A 27,493-nucleotide genomic window follows, 5' to 3' on the forward strand; every position below is an offset into this window, starting at 1 on the left:
AAAATTTCCCATATTTTCCAAATATAAGAACCAGATCACTAAAATCTAGCTAATAAGGTTCAAAGTGCAGAATAGATTGCCCATTATGGATACCTCTCCTTTAAATTAACCATGACATATTTTTAAAGTGAGAATTAACTTCCCATAAAACAAGGCATGCCAATTACTTGCTCTAAACCCATAAACAGAAGCAACAGAATGTTGACAAATCTTACCATACATCTTTAATAAAATCATACCTTCCATTAAAAAAAAAAGTTCAAGATGCAGGAAGTCCACTTTGAGTCAGCCAAGGAGGCATTTTCAAAGTGTGTTCCTGTGCAATGAATCTGGGTTATGCAAATACTGGTTCTGGTTTTTCAATCGGCATGGAATATGCTTCATTCAAACTTCAGCTTTGTGTAAAAGAACAATATTGTGTAATTAAACTATTTTACACATCCAGCCAAGGAAGGAATCGGGTACAAAACGTCAACTTTTAGAGCTGCTGTACCAGTTGTACTTTAAATGGCCTTTAAATATAACTTTTCCACCTGTCTGTCCAGTAATAATTGAGTCAACTGGCCTTTGCCATCTTAGAGTAAATCCTAATTAGTAGTCAAAAATCCATTACTAATCTAATCTAAACCAAAATACTTTCCTCCAGCAGCAGCCAAGCGGAAGGGTTGGATTAGATGATCCCCAGAGGTTTCTTCCAACCTCCGCAATTCTCTGACAAAAAGCAAACAGTATCTCCAACGCTACAGAACTTTGTCTGAAACAAAATCTTGCATGTATGTTTTCTATTCCATTGCCACTGGCTGCCTGTGACTTCATCACTATGAACTACAAGCCATTTCATCATTAAAACATGAGTTTTATTCTTGTCTTCATCTAAAATAACCTTGTGCAATTTCCCATCAGGTTATTTGGAAGTCACTTATCTTTGAGGTACAGGCAGTGAGAGACTATGTTCAAACATGAAGTACGTAACAAAATATGAGCTGGGAGTCAGTGGAAAGCTTGTACCCCTTGTTTCCTTCTGTACATTCAGAAAGAACCACAGCAAGATCATCACATAATCTGCACATCCATTTGTACACTAAGAATAAACACTTTAAAAAATGCACCTACAAATTGTGTAGCAACTTTCTCACTAAAGTCAAAACAAGGATTGTTCTTTTCTCCATCATCAGAATCTACTACTTGGTAAGGAATAAAGGGACAATTTCTGACTGTAAAACTCAAAAGATCAAAAAAAAACCAAAACCACAGCCCAGCGATCTAATGATCTTCTTAGCTAAGTAACGTTCCCATGTTTCACTTTCCCTTACACTCCTGCATTGCTACTCGAGGCTCATTAATAACTGGCAAACTCCTGAAATTCACCTTATTAATATTCAGAAGGTGAACCGCATCCCAAGCACACAAAGCTGTAGCTAAGCAACCATGCAAGTCTTTTCAAGGAAGATTTTCAGGGGTGTTACAGAGAGAAAGTAAGCCACTTGAAAAAGCAAAAAATAAAATAAAACCACAAGCACTACCACAAGCAGAGCTAAAGCTGCAAAAGAGAAGGGCTCCAAGGTCCAATAAACAATACAAAGTACAACCACAAAAGTTAATAAATAAAGTTAATAATAAAGTGGCTAGCAAATGCAAAATTTCTAGCGAAAGGAAAAAAGCAGAGTTGACATGAACAATGAAGCATAAATGGGTTGTGTTTGTTTTTGTTTCTTTTACCAGTGAACATCAACATTTAGAAAGATCTTATCTTTACCTAAACACAGAGCCAAGTATGGCTCTCGACCAGTTTCTCCAAACCATGGGAACCTTCCCATATGTCTACAGCAGCAATTAGAGTAGTTTACATCTTTAAGCAGACCACTAAAGCAAAACAGCAGTGCCAAGGGCTTAGCTCTCACACTACCAGTTTCTGGAGGTTTTAGTCAAGTCCAATTCTAGCCAATTTCCCTGAGCTAAACACCCACCAGTATTTACAGAATAGGTGCACTTCCCACAATTCAGATTCACTGGAAAGAAATCTAGTTTTCCTGTTTTCAGACTCTTCCATAAGAGAACCAGATCACAGGTGGGCACAAATCACCTGCTTTATTTTGAAAGACCATTCCCGCCCCAGACAAGCAGACTCACATAAACACATTCTCACTAGAACAACTGGACTGACACAGTTTCAGCTTAAACTAAGGGGAGTCCCTGCAAAGCATATTTGGAGCAGGAGAAACTATAAACCTCTCCCTACTCCCAGTCAGATCTGTACTGATCCCCCAAACACACAACTTTTATGTGTGTGTATGTATGTATGTACGTATCTGCACATATAAAACATACTGAGTAATACATACACATATCTATGCACTGGTTGATAAATTAGAGAAGAGTTTTAAAGCTACAAGAAATCAAGTGCTTACTTCATCAACTAGTTCTTGCCACTCTGCCAAGCTGTCCTATTTAATTCTACTATAATTGTTAGGAGACAAAACACAGACCTACCAACAGAATATAAATAACTTTGTCCCTTGCTCATGAGTATAAATCCCACTAAGTTCAGCAGTGACCAAAAATGAGCAGCAGGCAGTCTCTGATGAGCTCCCCTTGGCAGACCAACACCCAGACTCAACAACTGAGGTAGGATTTTTAATGCCATCTAGTAATTTTGGTTGACATGTTGGAGATGATGAAGGTCTCTGGAGAAACACCACAAGCTGGTTCTCTCAGAGCACAAGTCCTTCCAGAAAATGGATAAAACAGTCTTTGAGTGCCTCTTTTTATATCTAATCCAAAGGCCAAAGAACAGACTGACAGGTATATTGGGCCAAGGCAGCATTATAGGTATCTTATAATTTAATTCAAAATAAATGCAGAATCTTCATTTTCCTTCAAATTTTCCTTTCATTTTAAGCAAAAAAGAAAAGAAAATGCAAGTAACACATTGGAGCAACAGTACTGTCAGGTTCAAAAGAAAAAAGCAAACATAACTGCAGACCATCAGAACTGAACCACATCTACTGGATCAATTGCTCTGTGTTTCTTTAGGGAAGTGCAGGGGGATAACACTTTAATACTCAGGAAATAAAATCTACAATTCTATCACCTCCTGAATTACTCGCATCTGGAAGGAGATTTCATTCAACACAACATTCAATTTTGCAGACCCTGTAATTTTATCAAATTCTCTTCTCGGTATAAGTTGACCGTAGGATAACACCACTGAGAAAGCAGCCTGGACTACAGTACTCATTTTAAGTCATGCATTCTGAAGTTTCAAAAAACACCTAATTAATACATTTACATTATTTATAGGCACATACATATTATGTCTACATCTGTACTGTTATACAGAAACATGCTAATGACTCAAAACTCAATTTTGTTAAGTCAAATAACAGAATATGAAGAATGGGTGCAGCAGGAACAACAGGGCACAATTTGTGCCTAGGTAACAGTTGTGACATCTGTTAAGATCAAACTTCTACAGTGCCTACATAATCCTACAAGTGACTGTGAGCAAACTTACAATTCTTTCTTCAGAAATCAATTTTAAAGTGCAGTAAGAACTTAAAGGCATTTCATGTGGACACGCAGGGCAGTGATTTCAAATAGGTTTCTGTGAGTGCATAGCAACATACAGACTGGGTTAAAGGAATGACAGTGAACTTGATTCAGTAACATCATGTCAAAAGAAAAAGCTTTTGACTAAATAAGGATTGGAGTTTCCAAAGCTTGGAATCATGAAGAAAAAACCTGCTACATCCATATTTAAATAATCATCTACCTAATTTCTCAGCTTCAATTGAAGAAACAAACACGTAAGGACACACGTCTTCATTCATGTCACCAAATTCATGTTTGAGCTTACACACATTTTAAATCACACCCCAAGATTCTACATACAGACATGCAGGAGTTAATTTTCAGTTTGACCAGACAGATGCACCTATTGATACCTTACTTAGAAAACACCACTTAATGGTGTGCAAAAGGAACTAACAAAACCCATGAAAAATACATTTGCTCAGATCAATTAGGAAGATTTCAATTTTAAAGAGAAACACTTTGCTAGTTCAAGAACAACCAACACTATTTACTTAAAGCAGCAATTTAAAAAGTTGACTGAATTCAGAAATCTTATTCACTAATAACCCTGTTACCATTGTAACCGAATGTTAAAAAATATGGAACTCCTACAACTTAGCAAGTGACAGATGCTTCGGGCAGAACCAAAAGGGTAAACCCTCACAAGTGTTTGCTATGTGATAACCTGGTAGTAAATAAAATAGAATTTCACCTCACCACTTTTCAGCAATAATGCTGATCAAAAGCAGCATCTGAGAATTCAATTACACAAGTCAGCCCAGTGCCCAGTAATTAGGCAAATACTACGTCTTTTTTTCCCCCTATTATAAAAATAGGAACAAATGAAGCAGCTGTATAATCAAATTTAAATATATGATTCTACATGTTTCTTGTTCACCCTAATTCTCATCTCTGTAAATCAGTAACAGCCTATAATAAACCTCACACTCCTTGTGTCAACACAACATGCTAGTTGAGAACAAAGCTATACAAAGCTCAAGATACTTCCTTTGAGATTAAAAAAAAAGAAGAATTTACAGTTGCTTTTTTCAGAGCAAAGCATATTTCAAAGACAAAACAAACTTCAGTTTTTCTTTTCCATCCATATTGAACATATCTTGAAAAGTGACAGTTTTTCATATTTTTTCTTGACATCAACAGCTGTGTATCAATAACAACAATAAATAACCTGTGAGAACTCTGTCCCATATACTGTTCCTAGCTCACAAGTTATCATTTCTGCAATTACCCAGCAACCACAAACCATCAGTTTCAGCATCAACTCAGTGAGTTCATTCAAGCACCTCTTCATATGCCCTATGTGCATCACTTGCTTGCCATCTCCTTAAAGACTTGGAACAGCTGCTGCCACCTGGAAACATCTCATTGCTAAGCTGTGACAGCACACAAAAAAAGACCTTAGGCAAGGGTTTACACTGAGTGTGAGTTTCTGCCAGGACATAGACTCTGATTTGTGAAAACTCTTAGGAAAAGTAACTCAAGTTCACATCCTCTGTTTAAGTCTACGAGAATAAGATCCATCCACAATAAATACAGAACACCAGAAAAAAAAATAAAATGAAAAAAGCACAAAGAAAATTATACATTCCCAGCACTGAAACTCTGTTTCTCTCACTGACCTTTTAATTTCCTTTTAATCTCCCAAGTATGAGTACAGCCAAAGAACTACCAAGAGGTGAGCACTTTCTATACTGTTTATGTACCTGCTATGTAAGGGCATAAGAAGTATCAGAGTTCATTATACAGAGATTCTCAGCAGTGTGTCTGTCAGGTTGTATTCCATTACAAGAGAAAAAAATGAAGATAAAACCAAGAAATTGCTATCAGAGATATTAATATCCAGCTTACAGGCCACATGCTGCTAGCATTAAAATTCACCAGAACCACAGTCTATCCCTATGATCTTCTCTCTCAGAACTTCTAAGGAACCATCTGCAGGATGAATAACTTTTCAGGAGATGAAAACTTCACAGATCTCAGTCTCCCATGGGGCCTCATGACTGTTCCCTTTTACACAGTTAACATCAATGAGCGTCCTCAAGAGAAATTACAGTTGAAAACAAGGCACTATCACATGACAACTCACAACTAACCATCAGTTCCCTCCCATGGAAAAGCCAGGCAAGGACACCCAATAGTTTATTCATGAACCTGTCTACTGGCAGAAAATCAGTCACCTTGTTGCGTGTGTACTGTCCAGACCCTCGTGGGCAGCAGGCAGGAAGTGCATGCATGCACCGTACAAGTGTGCAGCAAGACCAGTGTTTCCCGAAGCTGTCATACTTACTGCATGTACACAAGCAGCCCAGCCATCTGACAGGAGTACTTGACATAACTTGCTTTGCAAAAATGCTTTGAGAAAAATCAAAAGTTTTACCCAAAATAATAAAATGCTACACAGAATACATTTCTCATTTCTAATCATATCCTGGAGTGCTAATATCATTGTGTTAGCTGTGGAAAATTAAAATGTAAATAGGAAAAGCAAAACTACATCTCTTCATAATATTTAAGGAAACTGAGTAGACCCATGCAAATAAAACAATTCCATTTTTAAACAGACAACTCAAAACAGACCAAAACTAGACTGTGAATTAGTGCTGTGCGTGCTTCAAACTTTCCTTTACCTCCTGAAGTTCTTCTATGATAGCTTTGGAAAAGTGGCATTCATTTCCCTCAGTAAAGTAAGAGGATATTACATTTGGTGAATATACCCTACTGGATCAAAAGTAACTAATACAAAAACCAAACAGAAGACAACATCCACCCTCTCAGCTGTAAACCTCTTAAACATGTTTATGAGGAAGGATTCCTCAGCTCTGTATCTGGTGCCAATCTAGTTTGCCAATGATGAGATAATAGAAGACACCACCAAAGCAAAGCTGCCGTTAGCAGTTTTCATTTGTCAAGGGCCTGGCAACAGCTTTAGCTAAGTCCCCAGAGGAACACAAGGATAACAGTTAAAGCCAATTCCATAGCAGGATCTTAATTTAAATCTTGCTCTTCGAATACCACATGTCGTTTGGTTTAAAAATAAATAAATAAATCCCACTTCATTCTGGCACTTCTGGGCCATTTTATTGCTACTGCACTTCTTGTATGATCTCCTTCTACAGGAGGGGAAACTCCAGCTAGACCTAAACTGTTTCATTTGGCAACAACAGAAAGTGAACAAGAGAGATAAGAAAAGGTCTGAATCAAAGGGATGACTCGCTATGGAAAGGTCATCTGTTAAGGACATGAAGATCATCTGCTTTCTCAAGTTTTCTCAATGACTTCAATCAGATTTCTAAACAAAATGCAGCGAAGCTCTTGCCAATTCAACATAAGAAATTAATTAGTAGTAAAGGCTTGAAGCTGGTTGAACAAAGAAAATGTAGATGCAAAGGGTAGGTGGGAGGGGTAGGAAAACAGAAGGGAAAACAAATAAGGAAGCAAGCACACACCCCAGCACAATTTTAGTTTAGGTTGCTAAAGAAAATACTGTCTGCCATAGAAAGAATTAACAATTTAATTCATTTTTTAAATGAAAAAACAAAACAAAACAAAAAACACCAAAACTCTTAAATCATGAAATTGCACAGTTGCCCATAATCTGATTTTAACTGGTAAGACCCTTTAAAAAAGAATAATAATAATAATAAACTTACCTGAGTTGCTTTGCATAGTTTTGCTCAATTTCTATCCTTTCTTTTACAAATTTTGCGTATTTCTCCAAGAAGTCAATGCCCCACTGTGTGTGCTTGTCTAAGTTATCGAACTGATCCTTAAAAACAAAAGGAAACAAGAATATTGAGAGTGAGTGAAGAAGTGCCCCAAAACCAGAAACAACACGTAATTCATGAGCTGCACTTTGAAGGAATGTTTGCTATTTGAACCGAAGTCATTAAAATTACAGATCAATCTGAGGGTATGTATACACACCAACCACATACAGGAACACAAAGCTGTATGCACAGGCACTGATCAAGTTCTTTCTGATAACAGCTCTAGATGTCTTCATTTAAGTTGTATTCAGCCTTTGATCACTTCCACAACACCAATGCACCCTCCCCCCCAAACCCCTCCTTTTATTTTCATTCACAAGTGGAAGCTTTCCACTAATTATGACATAACCAGAGATAAGTCTTAGGTAACTTACAGACTGCTGATCAACTAAAATGATGTACTTTTAAAAAACAAACAAACACAAGCAGCAGTAATTTTGTTTGACATGAGAAAGCAATTCCACTCACTGAAAAAAAGATAATGTAAATTATAATGATAATAATGATAATGTAAATGATAGCTGCATGACTAAGTTGGGCAGCATATGAAAAACACTTATTAAAGTAAATCTATACACAAAGTGCATCAACAGTTCTAGCAAGAGATTCTAAAGAAAGCAAACCTTAGCCATTACAAATGTTAGAGGAAAGTAGATGCACAGCAAACAGGAGGACCAAAGATAATCTTAACTTCAAGAAATAAGTGGTGATTATTAACAAATGATCTCCAAAACTCATCTTTCACTGTATTCTGTACTATTAATATTACTGACCAACTCATTTCACAAATGAGCTTCAGAATACACAATCAGGGATGATGGCTTTGCAAATATTTTCCTCCAATGAAAAACTGTTTTTGATCATTTGACACGTCACACTTTACAGAAGTATTTAATCACTGTCAAAGTGCCACCAACTTTGCCGCAACTCTGTTCCTTCATCTGATTCTATAGAGAGTAGGCTCTGAGCAAAGACCATTTAGTAGGATTATACAATAGCCCCTGAAGGGAAGAAAGAATTCGTTCCCTTCCAATATGAGGATCACACATAGAACATACATAAGACAATGAGAATGAAGTGAAAAAGAAAGCTGCTCTAATGCAGGGCTCAAAACTAAAAACCTGTTCCTTATCTTCACCACTCTTTACATACCTTCATATTAGTGCAGCTCCCCCACTATTACTGATGCCTACAGAGTTACTCATGAATGCATGAATGACCTGGTAGATAAGCAATGGAAACCCTGATTCAGTGGGCCATTAGTCCACCTTATGCTGGAAGGGGCAAAGGTATCACCACTATATTCTGTTCTGAAACAGCTTCACAAAGCCAGTTTGCTTGCAGTCTTTTGTTGACCCCAAATTCTGTTATGCATTATCATAGAGCAAAGCATACAATACGATGCCTGAAATTAATACTTTCAAAAAATCTGAAATAGATCATGGAACAAGATCCAGGTCAAAAAACAAACAGCCCCAAAACCATTTGGTATCAAACAATCCCCAGTGCAGTTTTAGATAGAAATGCTTTGTTTTATTCCACTTTAGGAAAAGCAAAGAATTAATAATCCACAAAACTGCAGGTCTGAAGTAATCCAACTGAGAAACTGGGGCTGACTATTTAACTCAGTCTCTCATTGTTTGCTGAATTTATACCCATGAGAGTTTCTCCTGCATCCACAGTACAGCAGAAGACAAAAAATCTCAAACACAGTCAAGTAATTAAACATTTTAAGTTAAATTACAAAGCAATTACTTCACATTTTATCACACCCTTCCACTGAAATAGACGGTGTTTGTATGAAACACTGCAGCTTGCTTTTCTGATTATTTTTTTACTTTAAGGAAGATGAAGGCCTTGAACTAAGTTCATGCTGGTCAACACTTTACATCAATGAGATTTCTCAGGGTCAATTTATTGTTTATTTATTATTTTTTAACTTGCATTGTTTGCTCAAAGAACTACTAGACCTGCTACATTAGAAGTTATGGAAACCATGACCTATTAATGACAAGTTACCTTTCCCCACCTATCTTCAGCACAAATTAGGTTATAAAATTATATTTTAATTAGAGAGAATGCTACAGTAATCTAATTTGGACAACACATTTCAAGTTTTCTGATCCTTGAAACCTGTTCCATGCCTTTTTCTTTTCCTTTCCTTTTGTCTCTATGCATTCCTGCTTCCTTTTCTCTCAGTTTAACAACTCTTCCATTTTACTGGCTGAACTAATTATCACTTCTCTTCCTGCCTGCTTCCTTTTATAATTATCTATTAGGACTTCTAATCGTCTTCTCTTCTTGCAACTGCAATCTGCTTCCTTTTATCAGACAGACTAGAACTACTTCCAGCTAAACAGCAGTTTGTTTTTGTAAAACTTCCTGTTAGTTTTAAATCTAAAAACCAACAAAGAGCTGTTCTATATAGGGAACTAAATATAAAGCATCTTTTTTTTTCCTGCTCTTTACAAGTTCTGTCCAGTAGCTTCCAAACAGACTAACCTGCAAATTACACTTTATTCCTCTCTGAAAGTATTTACACATTGAAGAGAGTGGGAAAAAAACATGTCTATAAGCAAAGTTATGTTTGTTTCTTTTTCCCCCAATCAGTGGGGACTTGACAGCCACATCATTTCAAAGATGATGGAGAGTGGATTTGCAACCACATCAGCCAGTTGCTTCAGGACCCTGGATGCACTTCATCTGGCCCCATAGACTTACAGAGCATTCTAAGCCTGTGCTTTTCCCTGCAAATATGTTCCTAGGCCAGCAACAAAATAACTGCATTGGGAACTCTCTCCTGTCAGGTCTACCAGGTGGGGATGCCTTGTTTGGCAGCTAGCAACTCCACCAGGTATGACGGACTCCTGTCCACTATCTAGGATGGGATGGGCATCTATCAGACAGAAAAGAAGAAGAAACATCTGTGGCTACTTCTGAAATGAGCAGTCAGAACTGATAAAGAACTATGTTCTGCATTCGGAGATCAGGTGAAAGACAAATAGGTAAATACAGACAGGATTATAGTACTACAACATACTGTTCACATTTGGAAATATAAATGCTGACACCAATTTCAAGGTAGAATAAGCTAGGACCAAGGAATTAATGAAGTACTTCTGCAGAGGGACAAATCACCTCTTTCAGAAGCTAAGAGCTGTTGAATTAGCTCAGCCATCTCACAGCATTCCACCTTGAAGACACCATTCGACATTACAGATTACAGCTATGCACTCCAGGTCACCAATGCCACTGACTATATCCACTGGACTGAAGATTAGATATTAACAGCATTAGGTTTCTGCCAGCACAGCAAACTGACTGTCCCAGACCACAGTCAGACACTGAACAGTCGTGTTAATAAAAGAGAACCAATGAACAAGTTGCCAAAAGGAGTTCCTCAACAAATACTGCTATTTGTCCAGCTTGTAAATCACATCTGAAGTTCTTCATTTAATGCACAGGCATCCTCATATCAGGTGAATGATGTGTTTATTATATCAGCACTTAAATGTAAGAGAAGAATACCTTAATTCTTCCTGAACTTACTGGTAAGTCCACCTACTGAACCTACTGGCAGGAAAGTTGGCAAGCAGGAAAGTGGTGAAATGATACTAGTAGACAGAAACGTGAATATATTTTAGTCTTAGTTATGTCACAGGAACCAGAAAGACTTCTAAATTTAACTACAAATTAACAAAATGCGATACAATGAATCACAGTAAAAACATACTACTGTTTATACAACGTTTAGAGATGCTGTTGCTCACTGTAAGAAGGACCTGGAGAAAATCCCACATTTACAGCAAGACTGGAATAAAGCATTGTGGCTCTGCATCAATGGAGCAGCAGAATTCTAAACTTCCTATGTGACCAACAGCCACACAAGGTCTCAGGTGAAGCAGTGCTGTACAAAATTAGCGCTACCACATGATTTATGTTAGCCTGTAAACAACACAAAAAATAGGCAAACATCTGGCTTGGAAAACTATGCCGCAAGATTTAGATTTTTCAAAAACTGTGTAAAAAAAATCACTTTGTTCCTCAGTTAGAAAAGGTTGTTGTTAGAACGTGGTTCTAACCTTAATGTACAACATGAACATTTTAGCATAGTCCTAAGCACCACTGAGAAAACTGCTGAAAACTTAAAACGTAATACTAACAAATACCTCTCTAAAAATTATACATACTTCAATAATGTCATTAAAAACACATCCCTAGAAGATCAAGTGAGCAGGTAGTCCCTCATGCTTTCCAGTACTTGCATACGTGACCTACTGAACTATTCTTGTGTTCAAAAGCATCACTCTTCTAAAGTGGGAGCAGCAAAGAGATCTCAGCAGCTGTCAGTTTTGTCAGAGAAGGGTTAACCTAAGTTCCGGATCTGACCAGACTGGCCCAGCATCTAACAAGCAGACCTACTGCTTTTTTACCCCCCCACACTGTAAGGAATGAGGACAGTGTACTCAAGAAAAGAAGGGAGTGATATAGATGTTAAACCAAAAGGGTTTTCTGAAAGGAGGAGGTAATTAGCCTGGAACTAAATAGGCAAGGGGAGAAGTACAGAAGAGACAACAGGGTCAAAGCTACATGTTTTGTAATGAGATTATTATTACAAAATACCCAGGTGTCTCACGTCATCGATTCAGAAGAAAAGCTTCACCAGCTTTGCTGCTCACAGTGTTGCACTTCAGCTGCCTAACACTGCTTTGTAGGACATATTCATTACTTACCAAGTAAGCTCCATCCCTTATGCATGCACACACTATGCTGCACAAGCTCCTATTTATTGTCATTCAACTGTACAACCATGAAATCCAGTTTACGCTATTTAGTGAAAGTTTTAATGAACTTACATTTTGACACGGGTAAAGTAACTACTACCTTGCATATAACTTTGAGTCTTAGTTCTGAAGACACTAAAAGCCAAGCATATAATGATAACAAGTGATACAAATTTAAAACAAGGAAGTACTTTCTGCCAGCTGGGGTAGGGGGAAGAAAAAGGGAAAGAATATCAACTTCCCTGTAATCCAAGTATCGCTTCCTTATATTTGCTTGCTGTTCAGCTACTTGGAAAGTTCTGAAAATACAGCTTCTAACTGACATAAAAACCAGATAGTGTTTATCAAGGAGGGTGCACAAATCCCACCCAACAGAGTCAATCTGATGTGCTTCACATTTTAAGTCACGTTTAAGTCTTACTTCAGTGGAATAAACATAAATAAACTGTTTGGTTTATGTTTTGTCATTCTGCTTATCTTTCTGACAATTAGGATAAACCCAGCATAACAGCATCTTTGCACAATTACTGATATAAGCAGCAGAACTGACTGGACAGTTTCAACACAAAAAACAAGGTACACCCCTTCTAACTGCCCTTGGATTTTTAACAAAGGGGCAGCTTATTTGGAATGTTAATCTTGTCTCACCAATTCCTTTAAGTACCTTTCATGGCACTACCCTTAAACAGTAGTTTGTAGAAGAGTTCTGAGCACAAAACATACAATTTGTAACACAGAAACAAAGTGAACACACGCTGATATTAACTCTTGGATCAACACAAGAGATGTGATTAAAATACTCAGCAAACATTCTGAACACTGTACCTTCAGGTAAACTTCAATCTTTCCAACACAGGCACAAGAGATCCAGACAGCAACTCATTCAGCACAGTGTAAACTGTTTCAACTAATGTCACAGTTCCCATGTATCTATATACATTGTAACACACTGAACACCAATAGTATACAATGTGTTCAAAGCCCATGAGTACAGCCCAGCGTTAAGAGGAAAGCATAAACCTTAGCTTTGCTGCTCCTCATATTCAAAAATGACAAGCGTACTAAATTGATTGTCAGTAAATCTGCTCTTTTATATCAGAGTATGATACCCCTTAAACAGTTTAGACTTCTTCAGTTTCATTTAACAGAGTTATTAGACTCTGTTGTTCATGAAAGGCTGCAAATGTTAAGAGAATCTCTGCAGACCCAATGGGAGCAGACACGGTTTGATACTTCACAAGATCAGAGATCACAAAGGACAGGTGAGGCAAACAGCCAGCAGCGCCAGGAGGCCAGCCTGCTATCTCATCATGTGCTGCTGGTCAGCGTGACAGAGAAGGGGAATTTTCAACACCCCGTCCTAAGGTGAATTTCCCCTTCAGAATCACCTGTGAATGTTCCAGCATTCAAAAGGAAGAACAGAGAAGCCACACCTTTTTCCCTTCATGAATACCTTTGAAAACAACAGGAAGTGCTTCTCAAACTTGACTTTAAAACCAGATGCACATACTTAACAGGGCAGTAAATCAGAGCCTTCCTATCTTCAATATTATTTCAGATAAAGAGGAAGCCTGCAAAACAAACAACCCACCACCTATGTATTTCCTATTTCACAGGGGAATCTACTGCACTTATTGCTTCTACAGCAAAATTCACATAACATTAACGTAACTGAAAAAAGAATTTAAATTAAAAACAGATGTCACTACTGGCATCTTTGGAACCATGGATTTTTTCAGCTTCCCAATTCAGATAACTAATGTTACAGCGTAAGATGATTCTGTTCCATATCAAATGAACTCAAGTTTTTAGGATACAAGCCCAGAAAACATATTGCAACATTCTTTCATGCTTCACTGTAAGAGACCTCAGGATCACAAACCACATTACACAAAATACATTGTTAATATTATCCACAGAAAACTGCAATATAAATGTATTTTATGAGCTCAAAGAATACAAATGCTGTGCCCCTTCCAGGTTAACAAGCTGTTGTCTTCCCTTGCCAAATACCTTGAATGTGATCAGTGGCATCATTTAACTGCAAGCAGATGCATTCTGTTAGAAGACCCATGTTTTGAAAACAGGAAAAAACTCCAGTACAGCATATTTAGACACTGAAGTTCCATATGCAAAAGTAGAGCACAAACGTTGCTGTACTGAAAAAAAAATAAAATAAAACCAACATGTTTTTAAACTGTCAGAACGACATTTCTCAGTCTAATATATACATACAAAACTCAAGACTCAAAACATCTTGATTTCGTACAGTTTCTGTCACCTGACGTAACAATTACATCAGTAAAACTTATTCCACAAAGCTGTGGGAGCTCAATATTGAAAGTCAGCAAATCTACAACGTGATCAGTGCAAAGATATCAGTGCAAAGATACAAGCGTTTCCTGAAGCAATCACGTTTAGGACAGAAGTGAGACGTCCAGAGGAATGGTTTTACATTGAAACAGAGGACATCTGGAGTAGGTGTTAGGAGGAAATCCTTTACTCAGAGGGCAGTGAGGCACCAGCACAACCCAGAGGAGCTGTGGGTGCCCCAGCCCTGAAGGCACCCAAGGCCCACCCATGGCAGGCCTTGGAACCAGATCTTGAAGGTCCCTTCCAACCCAAATCATTCTACGATTCTATGAAGAAAACATGGAATGATGGGGTCACACCTGGCAGTAGTGACACCAGATGACGTTCATTCCTTTTTGAAGAGTCTATTTAGTTTTGAGAGACCAAAAAACCAACCAAAGTAGAAATTAAAAAGTACTTCAGCAGGAGCCTGCCTTCTGCTGTTATTCCCTTCCTACATGAAGTAGAGAAATACAAGGATAGTGATACTGAAATACAGTAGATAACTAAAAGGTTAAAAATAAGCATCAAATCCAGGTACTTGTACCTGTGGCTGAAGCAAGCACCTTGGTCATTTTTTCCCCTCATCACTTCTCTGGTTAAGTTCTACGTATAAGATGAGACGATAATTCAATCCCTCATCTACCATAGGTTTTAAAGCGCACACTTTGAAAAAGCCACCTAATTGCAGCATTTTAAGCACTGAAGTTAATTCTATATTTGGTACAAAGCAGCTTGTTCTGTTACTGACATCCACAAAGAAAAAAAAAAAAGCTCCTGTAGTAAATAATTAGTAGGTCTGTCTCCTAATAACTTTTCAGTATTACAAAATCAGAAATAATAGAACAAAACAACAAAACAGTGCTCAACAAAATATTTTAGGTATAGCTCATAATTCTAATGCAGACCAAAATCACCATGAGTTACAGCACTTCTAAACAAAGACGCCTCTAAAATGGTAACTCCTTACTGAAGGAGCTTGATTCCAAACAAACAGCGTTGAAAATTGATGCTTCGTTATCTGGGGAGACAAAACATTTTACATCCTAGCAAAAACATTTTCAACCTACTGATTAAGGCCTGACAGTTTGTAATGAAAAAAACACATCAGGATTAGTAGTGGAAAAAGAACACAAATTACTTTTCCCTAATAAGTGGTTTATTTTGTTGTTCATTGCAAATAACCGCATAAAACCCACGCTTATCTTTCCAGAAACAAATAAAATTGGAATAAAATGGAATCAGACATTTTCTCATCTGTGTCAGTACCTGAGTTCAGGACATCTTTAGCATATAATGGGAAGTTAAAGACAGTCTGCAGGCATCCATTTTTTCCAAAGAGAATGTCTTGGAAAGGCAGTAAGGAAATCCCAAGCAAAGAGCTCAAGGACAGCTGCACAGCATGCTGGCAAAGGAGCACAACACTATTATGTACTTTATTTGGAATTATCATCCCCATGAATCTCAACAAAATACTAAATATTTAAAATATTTGAAAGATTATATATCAAAATACACTCAACAAGGTTTAAAATAATTTTAAAATAATTTCATTTTCAGCTGTCATCGCAGCTAGTTTCATTCAGTCTTTTAACAGCATGCTGAGATACAAAAATTGAATATCTTAATCCCCTTTTAACTGAGCCTATCGGAAGCATTTAGATTCAAAGTCTGTTACTCATGATGACTGCAAACATCTCAAGTCAAGGTTTCCAAACTCAACAATGAACTGAACTGTTAACTTTGCTCAGAACATAATGAAGAATTCCAAATATTAATGTAGGGTAACAACACACCAAAGAATTCAAATAAACTACCTGCAGCTGAAACAGTACACTGTTTCCAGCCACATGAATGTAATCTGATGAGACCCGCTGCCTTCTGTGTCAGTATTAATTAAGGCATTACTGGAAACGTCTTTTTGTAAGTTGTACTCCAGGTTTAAAGTCAATAAAGGAAACTCAAATTGCACAATTAAGTACCTTATGAATATATCTGCCATTCCTTCCACTTAAAAAAAACAAAAAACAAAAAACAAACAAATAAATAGCAATGGATACTCCAGTGTTCCCCATCTGGAACTGCTGATTTTGAAAGACAGAAATATTAACACTGAAAGCCTTTGATAACGCTTTAAGATGCAACAGGTAATTTATGCTATAGAACACAGAAAACACACCACAGCTCACGCAAACACCAAAGAGAACCGCACACATTAGGAATGATGCTGTATGCCAAAATAAGACCTTGTTACATGTAACATCGCAGAATTGTTACTTCTTCAGCATTAACTTGTCAGGATAACTATTCACTGTGTTCTACCTTCCTCATAAAGCAAAAGTTAACGCTAAACAGGAGGTAAAACTGGTTACTCTGAAGACAGAAAAGATTATAAATGAAAATAGCATAAGAATGATGAATGAAGCAAAGTGTTAAGTACTTCTAGCAAATGAAGACAAAAATAAATGGTTTTCAGGAAAAAGAACAAAATTTCACTGTACAAAAAATACCAAATATGGTAGACACCATTTCTTTGTATAAGTCTACAGCACTAGCTTATAGTATGGCACTGAATATTGACACACCAAAGATGCAACCTCAAGAAAATCCTGAAACTCTTTATTGTGTGACATGAGTACTTAGACTTTCACTTTCCACATGCCCTCAGCAGGTCTCTATAAAATACAGCTCAAAAACAACCGCACAAGAAAAGCTGTAGTTAACTGCATGCTCCACTATTCAACTGAGATCAACTGAAAGAAACTGGTATAGTACTCTTAAAAAAAAAAAAAAAAAGAAAGAAAAAAGAAAAAGAAAAAAAAATCCTGTCTGAAATTACAGATTTAGAGAGTAAGAACCCATTTTTGCTATGTATTTTTAGAGCATGTACCTGACTGGGCAATTCGTGTATTTAAGGAAGAAAACCTGACACCATATGAAAGCTGTTTTGCACTGACTGCTTTAGGACAAACAAAGCCCACACGCGCTCTGTCTTTCCTCTATATTTCACCATCACAACCGGCACCGAGCCACAACTTTACAGAAGGTTTAAAAATATGCATGAATCACTCCTTCGTGTTTAGAACTGAAAAGGAAGTATTCCACAATAGACATAAGGCAAAACTAATTTCTGAAAAGGCAAGCATGTATCTATTGACACTACTGTCAAGATGAGAACGCACCGTATTGTGCAAGAGAAGGAAGAAGTGGCATAATGAAAAGCTACACTGTTTTCTTATCAGAATGACTGCTCCTAGTGCTTAACGTATTACATATGGCATCCAACCATCAGATTAACCTGGAGATACAAGAGCATGATCCTTTTTCCACAGATGAACAGAAGTCAGCAAAAAAATGAAGCCTCTTTTCCAGCAACCTAACAAAGTAAAGCAGCCAAGAAAGCCACAGGCTTCAGGTGTGACTTGAGTCTGATGGTCTGCATGACAGAAGTTACGCAAAGTACAAAGCACTACGAAGAGTTTACCAGGATGATAAGAATTACATATGTTACATAGGGCCTCTGTTAGAAATTGATTCAGTTCCTCAGCACCCAGCACAGATAAAAGCATCACTCCCACCTTCAGTCTGCTCAGAGAATTAACAACAGTTCTTTCAGAATTAAAACTGAAGAATGAAGCTTGCGTTTGAGGCATAGGCAATCCTTTCTAACTCATTACTGAAAAGAGAGCATGAATGTTGTCCATTTGGTATGATAACCTTTCACTGATTTTGTAAATCCTCAAAAAATGTAAAGCATTTCATTAAGTCGGGATGTATTCCTTATGCAGCCCACAATTACAGACCTGCAGTATAAACCAGACAGAATACAGAAAAATATTTTATCTACCAATCCCTAAGCATAAATACCACCAGTATCTGATTGCCAATAAATTATTTTAAACCCCTAAGAAAATAACTTCAAGAACTGCAATTTCAGTGACATTCAGTGATAACTCCTGAGAGTCAAAGTAACTGAAAACACTACTAGCCTCAAAAACACAAAGAGAAGACAGCATCAGCGGCCTGCCATTGCTTCTGCTTGTACCTATGGAGGCCAGTTCACTGATTAACTGGACTCCAACCACCAATAGGATTTGCTCTTTGCTAAAGCCTCTTACCATGCACAGCTACTCAGATCTCGCTTTTTCCATTTCAGGAACACAAAAGATAAAAGTGAAACTCGGGGAATTAAGCCTGTATCTCTCAAGTGCTGGGCTGCTGCCCTGAAGGACTGCACTATTGTTCTGGGAAACAGATAAAGTATGCAGCACCAGTAGCAAAGGAAAAACATTTTTAAAAAGTCATTTTAGAAAGAAGTAACTTTTGTTACTACAAATCACCATCAGGAACAAACTACTTAATAGTGTCTCAAACCCAGGGAGATAAAGTACTTCAAGTTCTATGAACACAGTGCTTATGTGGGAGAAGCCTCACCACCTTTAAAAAACAAGCAATCAAACAAAACAAATAATACCCAACCCTTAATTCCTTAGTCTCGACCTAAAGACTAAATCAGACCACCACACCTCTGGCTACAGGAATAAATATTTGAGTATCACACTGAAGACTGAGGACACTTGATAAAATTCCTTACGTGGTGACACTTCTATTTGAAGTTTCATGGAATTATATACTATACAATTCTCTCACATGGTTTATGAAGCAGAAAAATTCCCAGGCAATTGAATTTTCCTAAGTTACTATTGTTCTTCAAAAAACTATTTTTTCTTTTCCCTTTCAACAGGAATTTTGCTCTTTTCTTCCTCTCCTCCAAATAAATAAGCACCTTCTTGATGGATGCATCTCAAATGTCACTGTCTACTGTTTAATGACTCCCCAGACAGTATAAAAAACAAAACAATAACACAAAACAAGTACAGCTATTAAGAGAAACTTTTAATTAAATGAGGTTAATTCTGAATACTTAGAAAGTGGAGTTTTCATCACACAGGAATTCCAAGTACCAACTAATATCCACATTCTACTAAATCACAGCTTCCAACAGTCAAAGCTCGTAAAGCCTGAACTGAGATCCCACAATAATTAATGCAAATAATAAAATACCAGCATTTTTTGTCAGTTTAAATAATGCAGTGCAACAACCACAACCTACAGGTGGCACCAGGAAACTCAGATGCAAAGTGGTAACTCTGAATGTACTGCATATTTTACCATAGAAACACATTTTTGGAGCAAGGGCAAAAATAAAAGACCTTTCTGTAAGATCACCTAGAAGAACCCATTATTGCTGTAGTATCAGTACAGTATCTCCAGGTTTCATTAGCTTTCCAATTATCCCCTCCCCTAAAAAAATACCGGCTCTGAGAAGTTCCTTATATACAATACTTACTTTCAATAAGAGCCAGGTGTTCCACTGGTCCTGCAAGACTTTTGTTTATAAAAAGAACAAACAATGGTGCAATTAAATATACGGGCAAGTATCAGCACTATTAGCATCCAAATAAAAGCAGACCTAAGGGAGGAGAGGGAACTCTTGATTCTTCAGAACTACATTATTTTTATCAGCCCTCATTAATGGACCTTTATTAAGCGTTCTACTTACTAATAATGGATAAGAACTCATTTTCATGGAAAAAATAAAACACATTTTATTAAAATCCAAATAATGTGTACAATGTCTTAACAGCCATTAAATTTTATTGCATTGTACCTTTTATAAAGTGGGGGCTTAACCTTTAACACTTTAACTTGTGCTGCACAGCACCTAGTCCTGCTCTGTCACTTGGCATGACCAGTAACCAAACAGCACAGCACAACTGCGGCACTGATGGCTCTAGGCATCAAGTAAACAAATAAGGTTAAACACACTTCAAGTACTGATTAAAAATGTCAAACATCCTAAGTATTTCTCTAACAGTGAATGACTTTAAGTAGCAGTAAATAAATAAATAAAATCAAAACAATCAAATGACATAATTGTAAGATAAAACAGGAACAACTATTGCAAAAATGAAGACTGCCTCTTCACCATCCAGTGTGACTGTTGTTCTATTTCTCTTCAGCACACAGTTAATGCTCCAAGCTCAAATCAAGGGGATGCCATTTCATTGCACAATGCTGATAAAATATTGTTTATCTAATATGCAACGATTAAAAAAAACATGCTGCACTACGTCTTGTGCATCAGCCAATGACAAGGCACAGTACCTACCTACTGAGCAAATACTTCCCAAGAGCAGCATTACGTGAATAAGTACCATGATCGAATGGTGAACTTCCTTGCTGGTGCACAGCAGGTGTTACCCATCCAAGCAACGTTTCATCAAATATTGCCAATACATTCCTTTCAAAATAGACACAGCCTTTTTGGACAACAGCTACCCAGGTAGCTCAGAGGGAATTATGCTTCACAGTGAAGAGTTTTAAATGGTTCCTTCATTAGGCAGTCTGGTAAATAAGAACAAGGACGAAGGTGCCAGAATTTGCTGCTTTTAGGTTTTGCTTATGACACTGAAAAACACTGTATTATTTTGTACTTACACATTAAGTAACCTTGAAATATTATACAAATGAAGATATTGTTGCAATAGTAATTTAATGCAAACAAAGTTTATTCATTTCACAACCTAATGAACAGATAGAAAATAAGTTTACCTGCCTGAGACTACCACAAAAGGTCCGCATCAAAGTCCAAGAAAAATTCAAGTTTCAAAGGCTTTTCAAGCCTGTAAGATGACATTTCTCCTCTGAAAGATGTAACACAACTCTGTATACATGTGCAAAGCACAATTTTAGCAAGCAGTTAAAGCAGCTTAATGCCCTTTTTAGTTACAGAGCAGAAGATGAGTTCTGACCAAAGAAACTATCAAGGAGCAAGTATTTCAAATGTCAGTGCTAAGAGTATTAATAACATAAAAGCAGAAAAATAATTACACTGGAAATTAAAGCTGTTCTCATCACCTAGCAAGAAATACTACACTGCTACTGCTCTTCTTTACAACAGAGCTTGTAGTGAGAAAAGCAACCCAGACTAACAATTCCATTGTAGATAATTCTATGAACAAAGTCCATGTAAAGGGTCAGCATTTTGATGAAAACCTTCTGGTTTATTGTACTTTTTCTTCCTTCTCCTTCCACCCAGCTGAAACACTGACACGCTTCTGAGGATGAACCTATAAAGCGTTCTGCCAAGAGAGCTCTGAGACTGGGCTACGTAAAGTCACTAGAGGCAAAATGAAACAAGCTGATTGGAATTTCAGCTTTCACTGAACAATTTGTTCACCAACACAAGGAAAAAGCTGATCACATCTGGACTTTGGGGATTCTTTTTCTACCAAAAAGAATTCAAGCTGCTGGAAAAGTATGCATGTGTGCTACAAACAATGAGCACTCAATGTGAAATGTGCTCAAGTCCTTTCTGTCCATAAAACCATTGCTGTATTACTCAATTACTGGCTTCACCAAGCACACTAAAAAACCGCTCAGCAAGTTTAAGGACTGAAGCACTTAACCACAGTATTAACAACAGACTCACCTAGATTGATCCAGTATATGAATTAATTTAAATACACAAACTTGCAACAGTTTCCCACAGCACTACATTTTATTTCACTGTGTCTACAGCACCAGTGACAACTCTGCAGGAGCATTAATACAAACCTTCTGCTGCTGAGTATCTATTTGCAAACTGTTCAAAGCCCAACTCACACCTACTCAGTCACTCCTCACCAAACAGAGAAACCTGAACACACTGATAACAGCCTTGTTATCTATTCATGCTTTTGCCAGCCTCAAGTTCTGATGAACTCCTGGTTCCAAGCAATCCTGTTGCAGACACTGCTCTGCCAGGTTCCGTCTTTAAAGAAATCTTCTGCTTGGCTGAGATAAAAAAATCTTGCAATTTCAAACAGCCTCCTGCCATTCTCTCTGAGGAAATCAAACTGCCAGCATTCGGATTTATGATACAGGCAACTTCCACAACTTGCGCTATGAATAAGGATACTGTATAGGTTTCAAATAGGAAGAACCAAGTACATTTGTAAAAACTTCCTTGAAGAGTATTTACATTTCCCAGTACATGTAGAAATGAGGCCATAAATAAAAAATACTTGCCACTTTAGTAGGTTTCAGATGATAATCAGTTTTCAAAACTGAAAAAAAAAAAGCTATCTAAACAGATATTCGAGGGCACAAACACGTATGGTTCCTTAAATTAAAGCACGTTCAACATGAAAGCCAAACTGATAAAGTCTCAAGACAGTGACTCACCCCTTCCTGGAAAAACCAGTAAAAAGGTCATATGTTTAGGAACCAGACAATTGCTGGAAAAATAAAGACAAATATTATTTCTAACTAAAACTTGATACAATTGTTTTCATTCCAGAGCCTGAGGTACCCGCACATCCAATAACCAGCCGCTCAACCCTTACGTAACTTCCCACTTGGAAATCACAGAGCTCTTCACAAGAACGAGATAAGCTGCACAGCCTCCTTGTGAAGCCGCTGCCACCTCACAGAGGTTACGCAGCACCTCACCCACGACAGAGGAAACGCACGTCCCTCTTGGAACTGCAGCCACAAGACACATTCCTTGCACACATTTACAGACCACGTGAGCAAAGGCACTGAATTCAATGGGAGAACTGCTTGCGTTCTTTGGATTAGAGAAGAAAAAAAACAATTTTCATCTCATAAACATCTATGTACTAAACAGCATATCATCTTAAACACAGAGCATGTTACCACATTGGAAAACCAGTCTGTGAAACATTAAGATTCAAAACCACAAAAGAATTTCTTCATAGAATATAGCCTGCAATGTAGAATTCTTTTCAATGGCTTGGGCTCTTTTCAGCTGTTAAAACAAATCAGCAGTACTAACAATTCAGTGACTACATGGATGTTGTGCTGGGGGACGTGGTTTAGTGAGAACTACTGGTGATGGTGGATGGTTGGACTGGTGATCTTGTGGGTCTTTCCCAACCTTGGTGATTCTATGACCATATACAAAGGTTTCTCAGTATCAAATCATTCTTAAAACACAAACCAAAGCCTTTAATTAGATTAAAAACCAGTTTTCCTACCAGAAACAATCAGAGCAGAAATATGAAACATAACAGATATTTTTGAAGTCGATTTTTTCCTCACTTCTCTTGAGGCTTTCCATTTCATTTGTGACATTGTAACTTGGTGACATTTAGGATTAGACAACATAACCATACAACTTAGCCTCTTCTACACAAATAGATGACTGAAAAACAAGAGGCAAATCATGTCCGAGATGGGCACTGAAAACATAAGGAAAAAACAAAAATCAAAGCTTTGAAAACAGACATAATTGACTATTTTAGTAAATAGAAGGCATGGAGTGGATGTTTAAGGGATGATTAGAAAGAGCACATCATCAAATATACTTTGATCTCTCTTTGGTCAAATGTAACTAATTTCTAAAGCAGTTCTCTACAATGCCAGTCGTTTCTTAATTAAAAAAGATGATGTGCTTTTGGCCCCGAGGAGCTCACAGCAGCATCATTAAATCTTCAGTAGCTGTTTCCTTAACTTACAAAATCTAAGGGTGCAAAAGCCCTCAGCAAAACTTCTGCTTTAAATATTTATCAAGAGGTGAGAAACAGATGGCTAGACTGGTTTTACAGACTAGAAACGCTCTGACATGGTATTCAACCTCTTTTCCTGCCAACTGCTATTAAGAGGTTCACAGAGGCTCCAAACACAGAACGAGCATCAGAAGTTGAAACTCATCCCCTCTGATTTCTCTTATTTTATTTTCAGGAGGCAACACGAACCTCTTTAATTAATTTCCAGGGAAGTCACTTCAACAGCAAACGTGCCAATCGCACGCTGAGCTTCGTTTGCTTCCACTCAGTAAGCCAAGAATTTCATTACCAACCACCCTCCAGTCTCAGCACAGTGAGCCGTCAGTGCCAGAACAATTGTACTGGACGTCCAACTGAACTGAACCAAAACCCAAGATGACAATAACCACATATGTTTTGTTAAATCCATGTTAATGTTATTTGTACACTTCATGCCCATCACAAGAACTCCAGATGTATGGGAACACATAGACAGAACAGAGGCTTGTGCTGCAGAGATTCCTCAATGAATCAGAACTCGCCATTTTTCTTTTGAAATCCTGAAAAGTGCATCTCAATGAACAGCGACATTTTTTTACTACCAACCAAGTACAGATGTGACGCTTTGCTATCATGAATTCATTTTCATCATGAGATGATTATTGCCTTATGATTATCACCTATGAAAAAGTGTTACACACAGGAAACCTTAAGAGCACGGCAGTCCAGCTTCAGAAAATATCATTTCAGCTGAACTACAGACACCAAGAGCCAAGACCTTCTCATTCTCAACACTGTCTCCTACCACCAATAGAAGACTGTCACACAAAGCTGCCCACCAGAGTATCTTGGATTTAATGTGAACATACCATAAAGCACATGATGCAGCGAGACTGCAAAGATAAACAAACTAAAAGAATAAAACCCTTTGTGAAACAATACTTACACAACTCATCAAAACGTGTCATGGCAAAAAAGGTGCAAAAGGGGAACACCTTTCACACAGCATACCAAAAAAATGTCAAAGTGACAGAGTTCTAACGGCAGAATGGCTTAAGCACATCAACATCGATGTTATTATTTTATTGTTATTGATTCACGTGATTTTACCTGGCACTACCAAACGAAGTGCATTCACACCTGAAAGCAGCAGCACACGAGTTGTTCAGCTGAGACACGCTGAAAACACAATGTGCTCCCAGAGCTTCAGCCTACTCAGAATGCAACAGTGATGGCCATGCACACCTGTGTCGCTGAGTGGTGGTGTACTAAAAACAGCTGCTTTGAAGGCAAAAAGCCCAGTAATCCATCACATGAAATAACAACTATGGAATTTAAGAGCTAGGAAATACTGGCAAACCAAAGGACATCTTTCCATTGCCAAATCCCTGACATAACCACAGAAGGTAGTTCAAATACACATAAGGTATTTTAACATCGAAGTGCCACTTTAAATGAGTACCACGTAAGTACTGGACAGAAGTTGCTTTTACTAATCCCCTACATCTTCACCCGGACACCAATTTCTCCCTGAATATCCACATACACTTCTTTATACAAAGTTGCATAGAGACTCCAAACGGAAAACAAATCAGAACATTATATCAGCATCAAATACTAACAACCTGCACAAAGAGATACAGAAGAGCCAGATGCAAAATCATCAACATATAAGTGAAGCCCACGGTGCTTATTTGCCCATATATCTGTTTGCAAACATTTGTGCAACATATAGAAAAACTGCCATAAGGATCATGAACCTGCCCACCAGCACCACATCAGCACAGCTGTGAGAGCTACTAAGGGGAGCTCCAGGCTGCAAGTGACCTGCAGGGCCCAGAGGTGCAAGCAGCCTGTGCCAAGTGCCACACTGGGGGCATCCATCATCAGATTCAAATAAAGGAAACCCATTTAAAAGGTGCACATACATGCAGACACCTGCACTGCCAGCAGCTGGTGACACACTGACAAACAGAGCACTCGGTACAGAGCCAGCGCCTTGGGGAGGAGATGCAGGTATTGCCCATGTCGAGAAAAAGGAGGATTCAGTTTTACTGAAACAAAAGCAATAGTACAAGATTTTTAGGTAAAATGCTGACACTGTTTTTTCAAACCAACACGTTCAGATTAGAGACTTTAGGAAAAAAACACACAACATCAAAAAAACACAGATCAAATTCTAGTACTTCCCAGACACTACAATATATGTCTGCTTTTAAAGCAAAGCTTGAAGATGAAATACACCTTTTTGCATGCGTTTCTTAAAGGTTTTCTTGTGAAACTGGCTACAAATTGCTAATGATTTGCTTTCTGTCAGTCTCAGCTGAACAAAGAAATCCAAGAGGCAGCCAAAAGGAGCGGAGCAGCAACACAGCAAACATTCCAAGCTCTCCCCAGCACCAACCCGTGACCCCCTGCCCAAGGCACACACAGGCTCCAACACAGACACACCTGCACTGCCTTTTTACCCCCCAGAGTTAAGGACACAGTATTCACGTCTCAGTTTTGTTACAGCTCCGCCGTCCATATTTCATGAGTGTGTTCCACCCGAGTTCCCCCCTCACCCACAAATCCCAGCTACGTGCAAAACCTGCATAGGAGCCCGGCACTGCACGACCGATGGAAAGCTCAGCACATCTCAGCACGTCTCTGCTCCTCCGCGAGGCCAGCGATCGCTGCTGGGTCCGAACGAGCAGATCCCGAACAGATCTCCAGCTGCACTTCGAGCGCTGTAAAACTGCCCCGGGTGCGCATGTATGCGCTACTCGGTGTTTGAGAGCAGACGCACGGAGGGCGGGCAGCCTTTAACGTGGGGCAGCACAGCCCGGCACCCTTTTTCTCCTGTCCTTCTCGCTCTCACCGCCGGCCCCGGCTGGAACCCGAAGGCGACCCCGGTCCCTGGGCGCAGCCCCGCAGCTCCCGGCCGTGCCGTCCCGCCGGCACAGAGCAGGGAGACAACGCGGCGCAGAACAGCGCGAGCAGCGTGTCCGTGCCGCGAGCAAATTGCAATTGGAGGGGAGGGGAAAAAAAAGGCAAAGAAAGGCAACACAATACGGCGCTAACCGACGTTCTGGGCCGCGCTCAGAGACAAAGCTCCATCCGAGCTGCTTCCAATTAAGGGGCCGCCCGCAGCGATTCACTCTCCGGAGCCGCTCGGTGCTTTCCGGGCACGACGCGGCCGCCTCCCTGTGCGCGGGCGGCTCCCGGTCCCGCTCCCACCTGAGGGGCCGTTTCGGTCCCTTGTGTCCCCGGCCGCTCCGAGCGCCATGGCGGCGCGCGCACCAAAGGCGGCCGAGGCGCTGCCCCGCGGCCCCCGCCCCACCTCGGCGCCCCCTCCCCGCCGCCCGCCCCATCTCCCACCTCCCGCCGCCGCCCCCCTCGATCCCCCCTTCCCAACCCCCCCTCCCGGCACCCCCGGCCGCCCTGCCCGCCTCGGCCCTGC

The 27,493-nt window shown here is 38.9% G+C and overlaps 1 protein-coding gene across 8 annotated transcripts in view; it reads right to left on the reverse strand.

Moving 5' to 3' along the window:
• FNBP1L (formin binding protein 1 like) overlaps positions 1-27,493 on the reverse strand; it is a 48,073-nt gene that overhangs the window by 20,279 nt on the left and 301 nt on the right. For 4 of the 8 annotated variants that reach the window (XM_085511292.1, XM_085511290.1, XM_085511291.1 and 1 more), the window contains exon 2: positions 7,245-7,360. The exons of 1 other annotated variant lie outside the window; for it this stretch is intronic. In XM_085511292.1, coding sequence (XP_085367418.1) covers positions 7,245-7,360 — 116 coding nt within the window. Of the gene's footprint in view, positions 1-7,244; positions 7,361-27,114; positions 27,377-27,493 lie in introns of those variants that run through there. 3 more of the 8 variants (XM_085511294.1, XM_015869954.3, XM_085511295.1) reach the window with 2 other exon arrangements.

Source organism: Coturnix japonica, chromosome 11 (assembly GCF_054131305.1).
Source record: "Coturnix japonica strain WE chromosome 11, WE-NBRP24, whole genome shotgun sequence".
Taxonomy (NCBI): domain Eukaryota; kingdom Metazoa; phylum Chordata; class Aves; order Galliformes; family Phasianidae; genus Coturnix; species Coturnix japonica.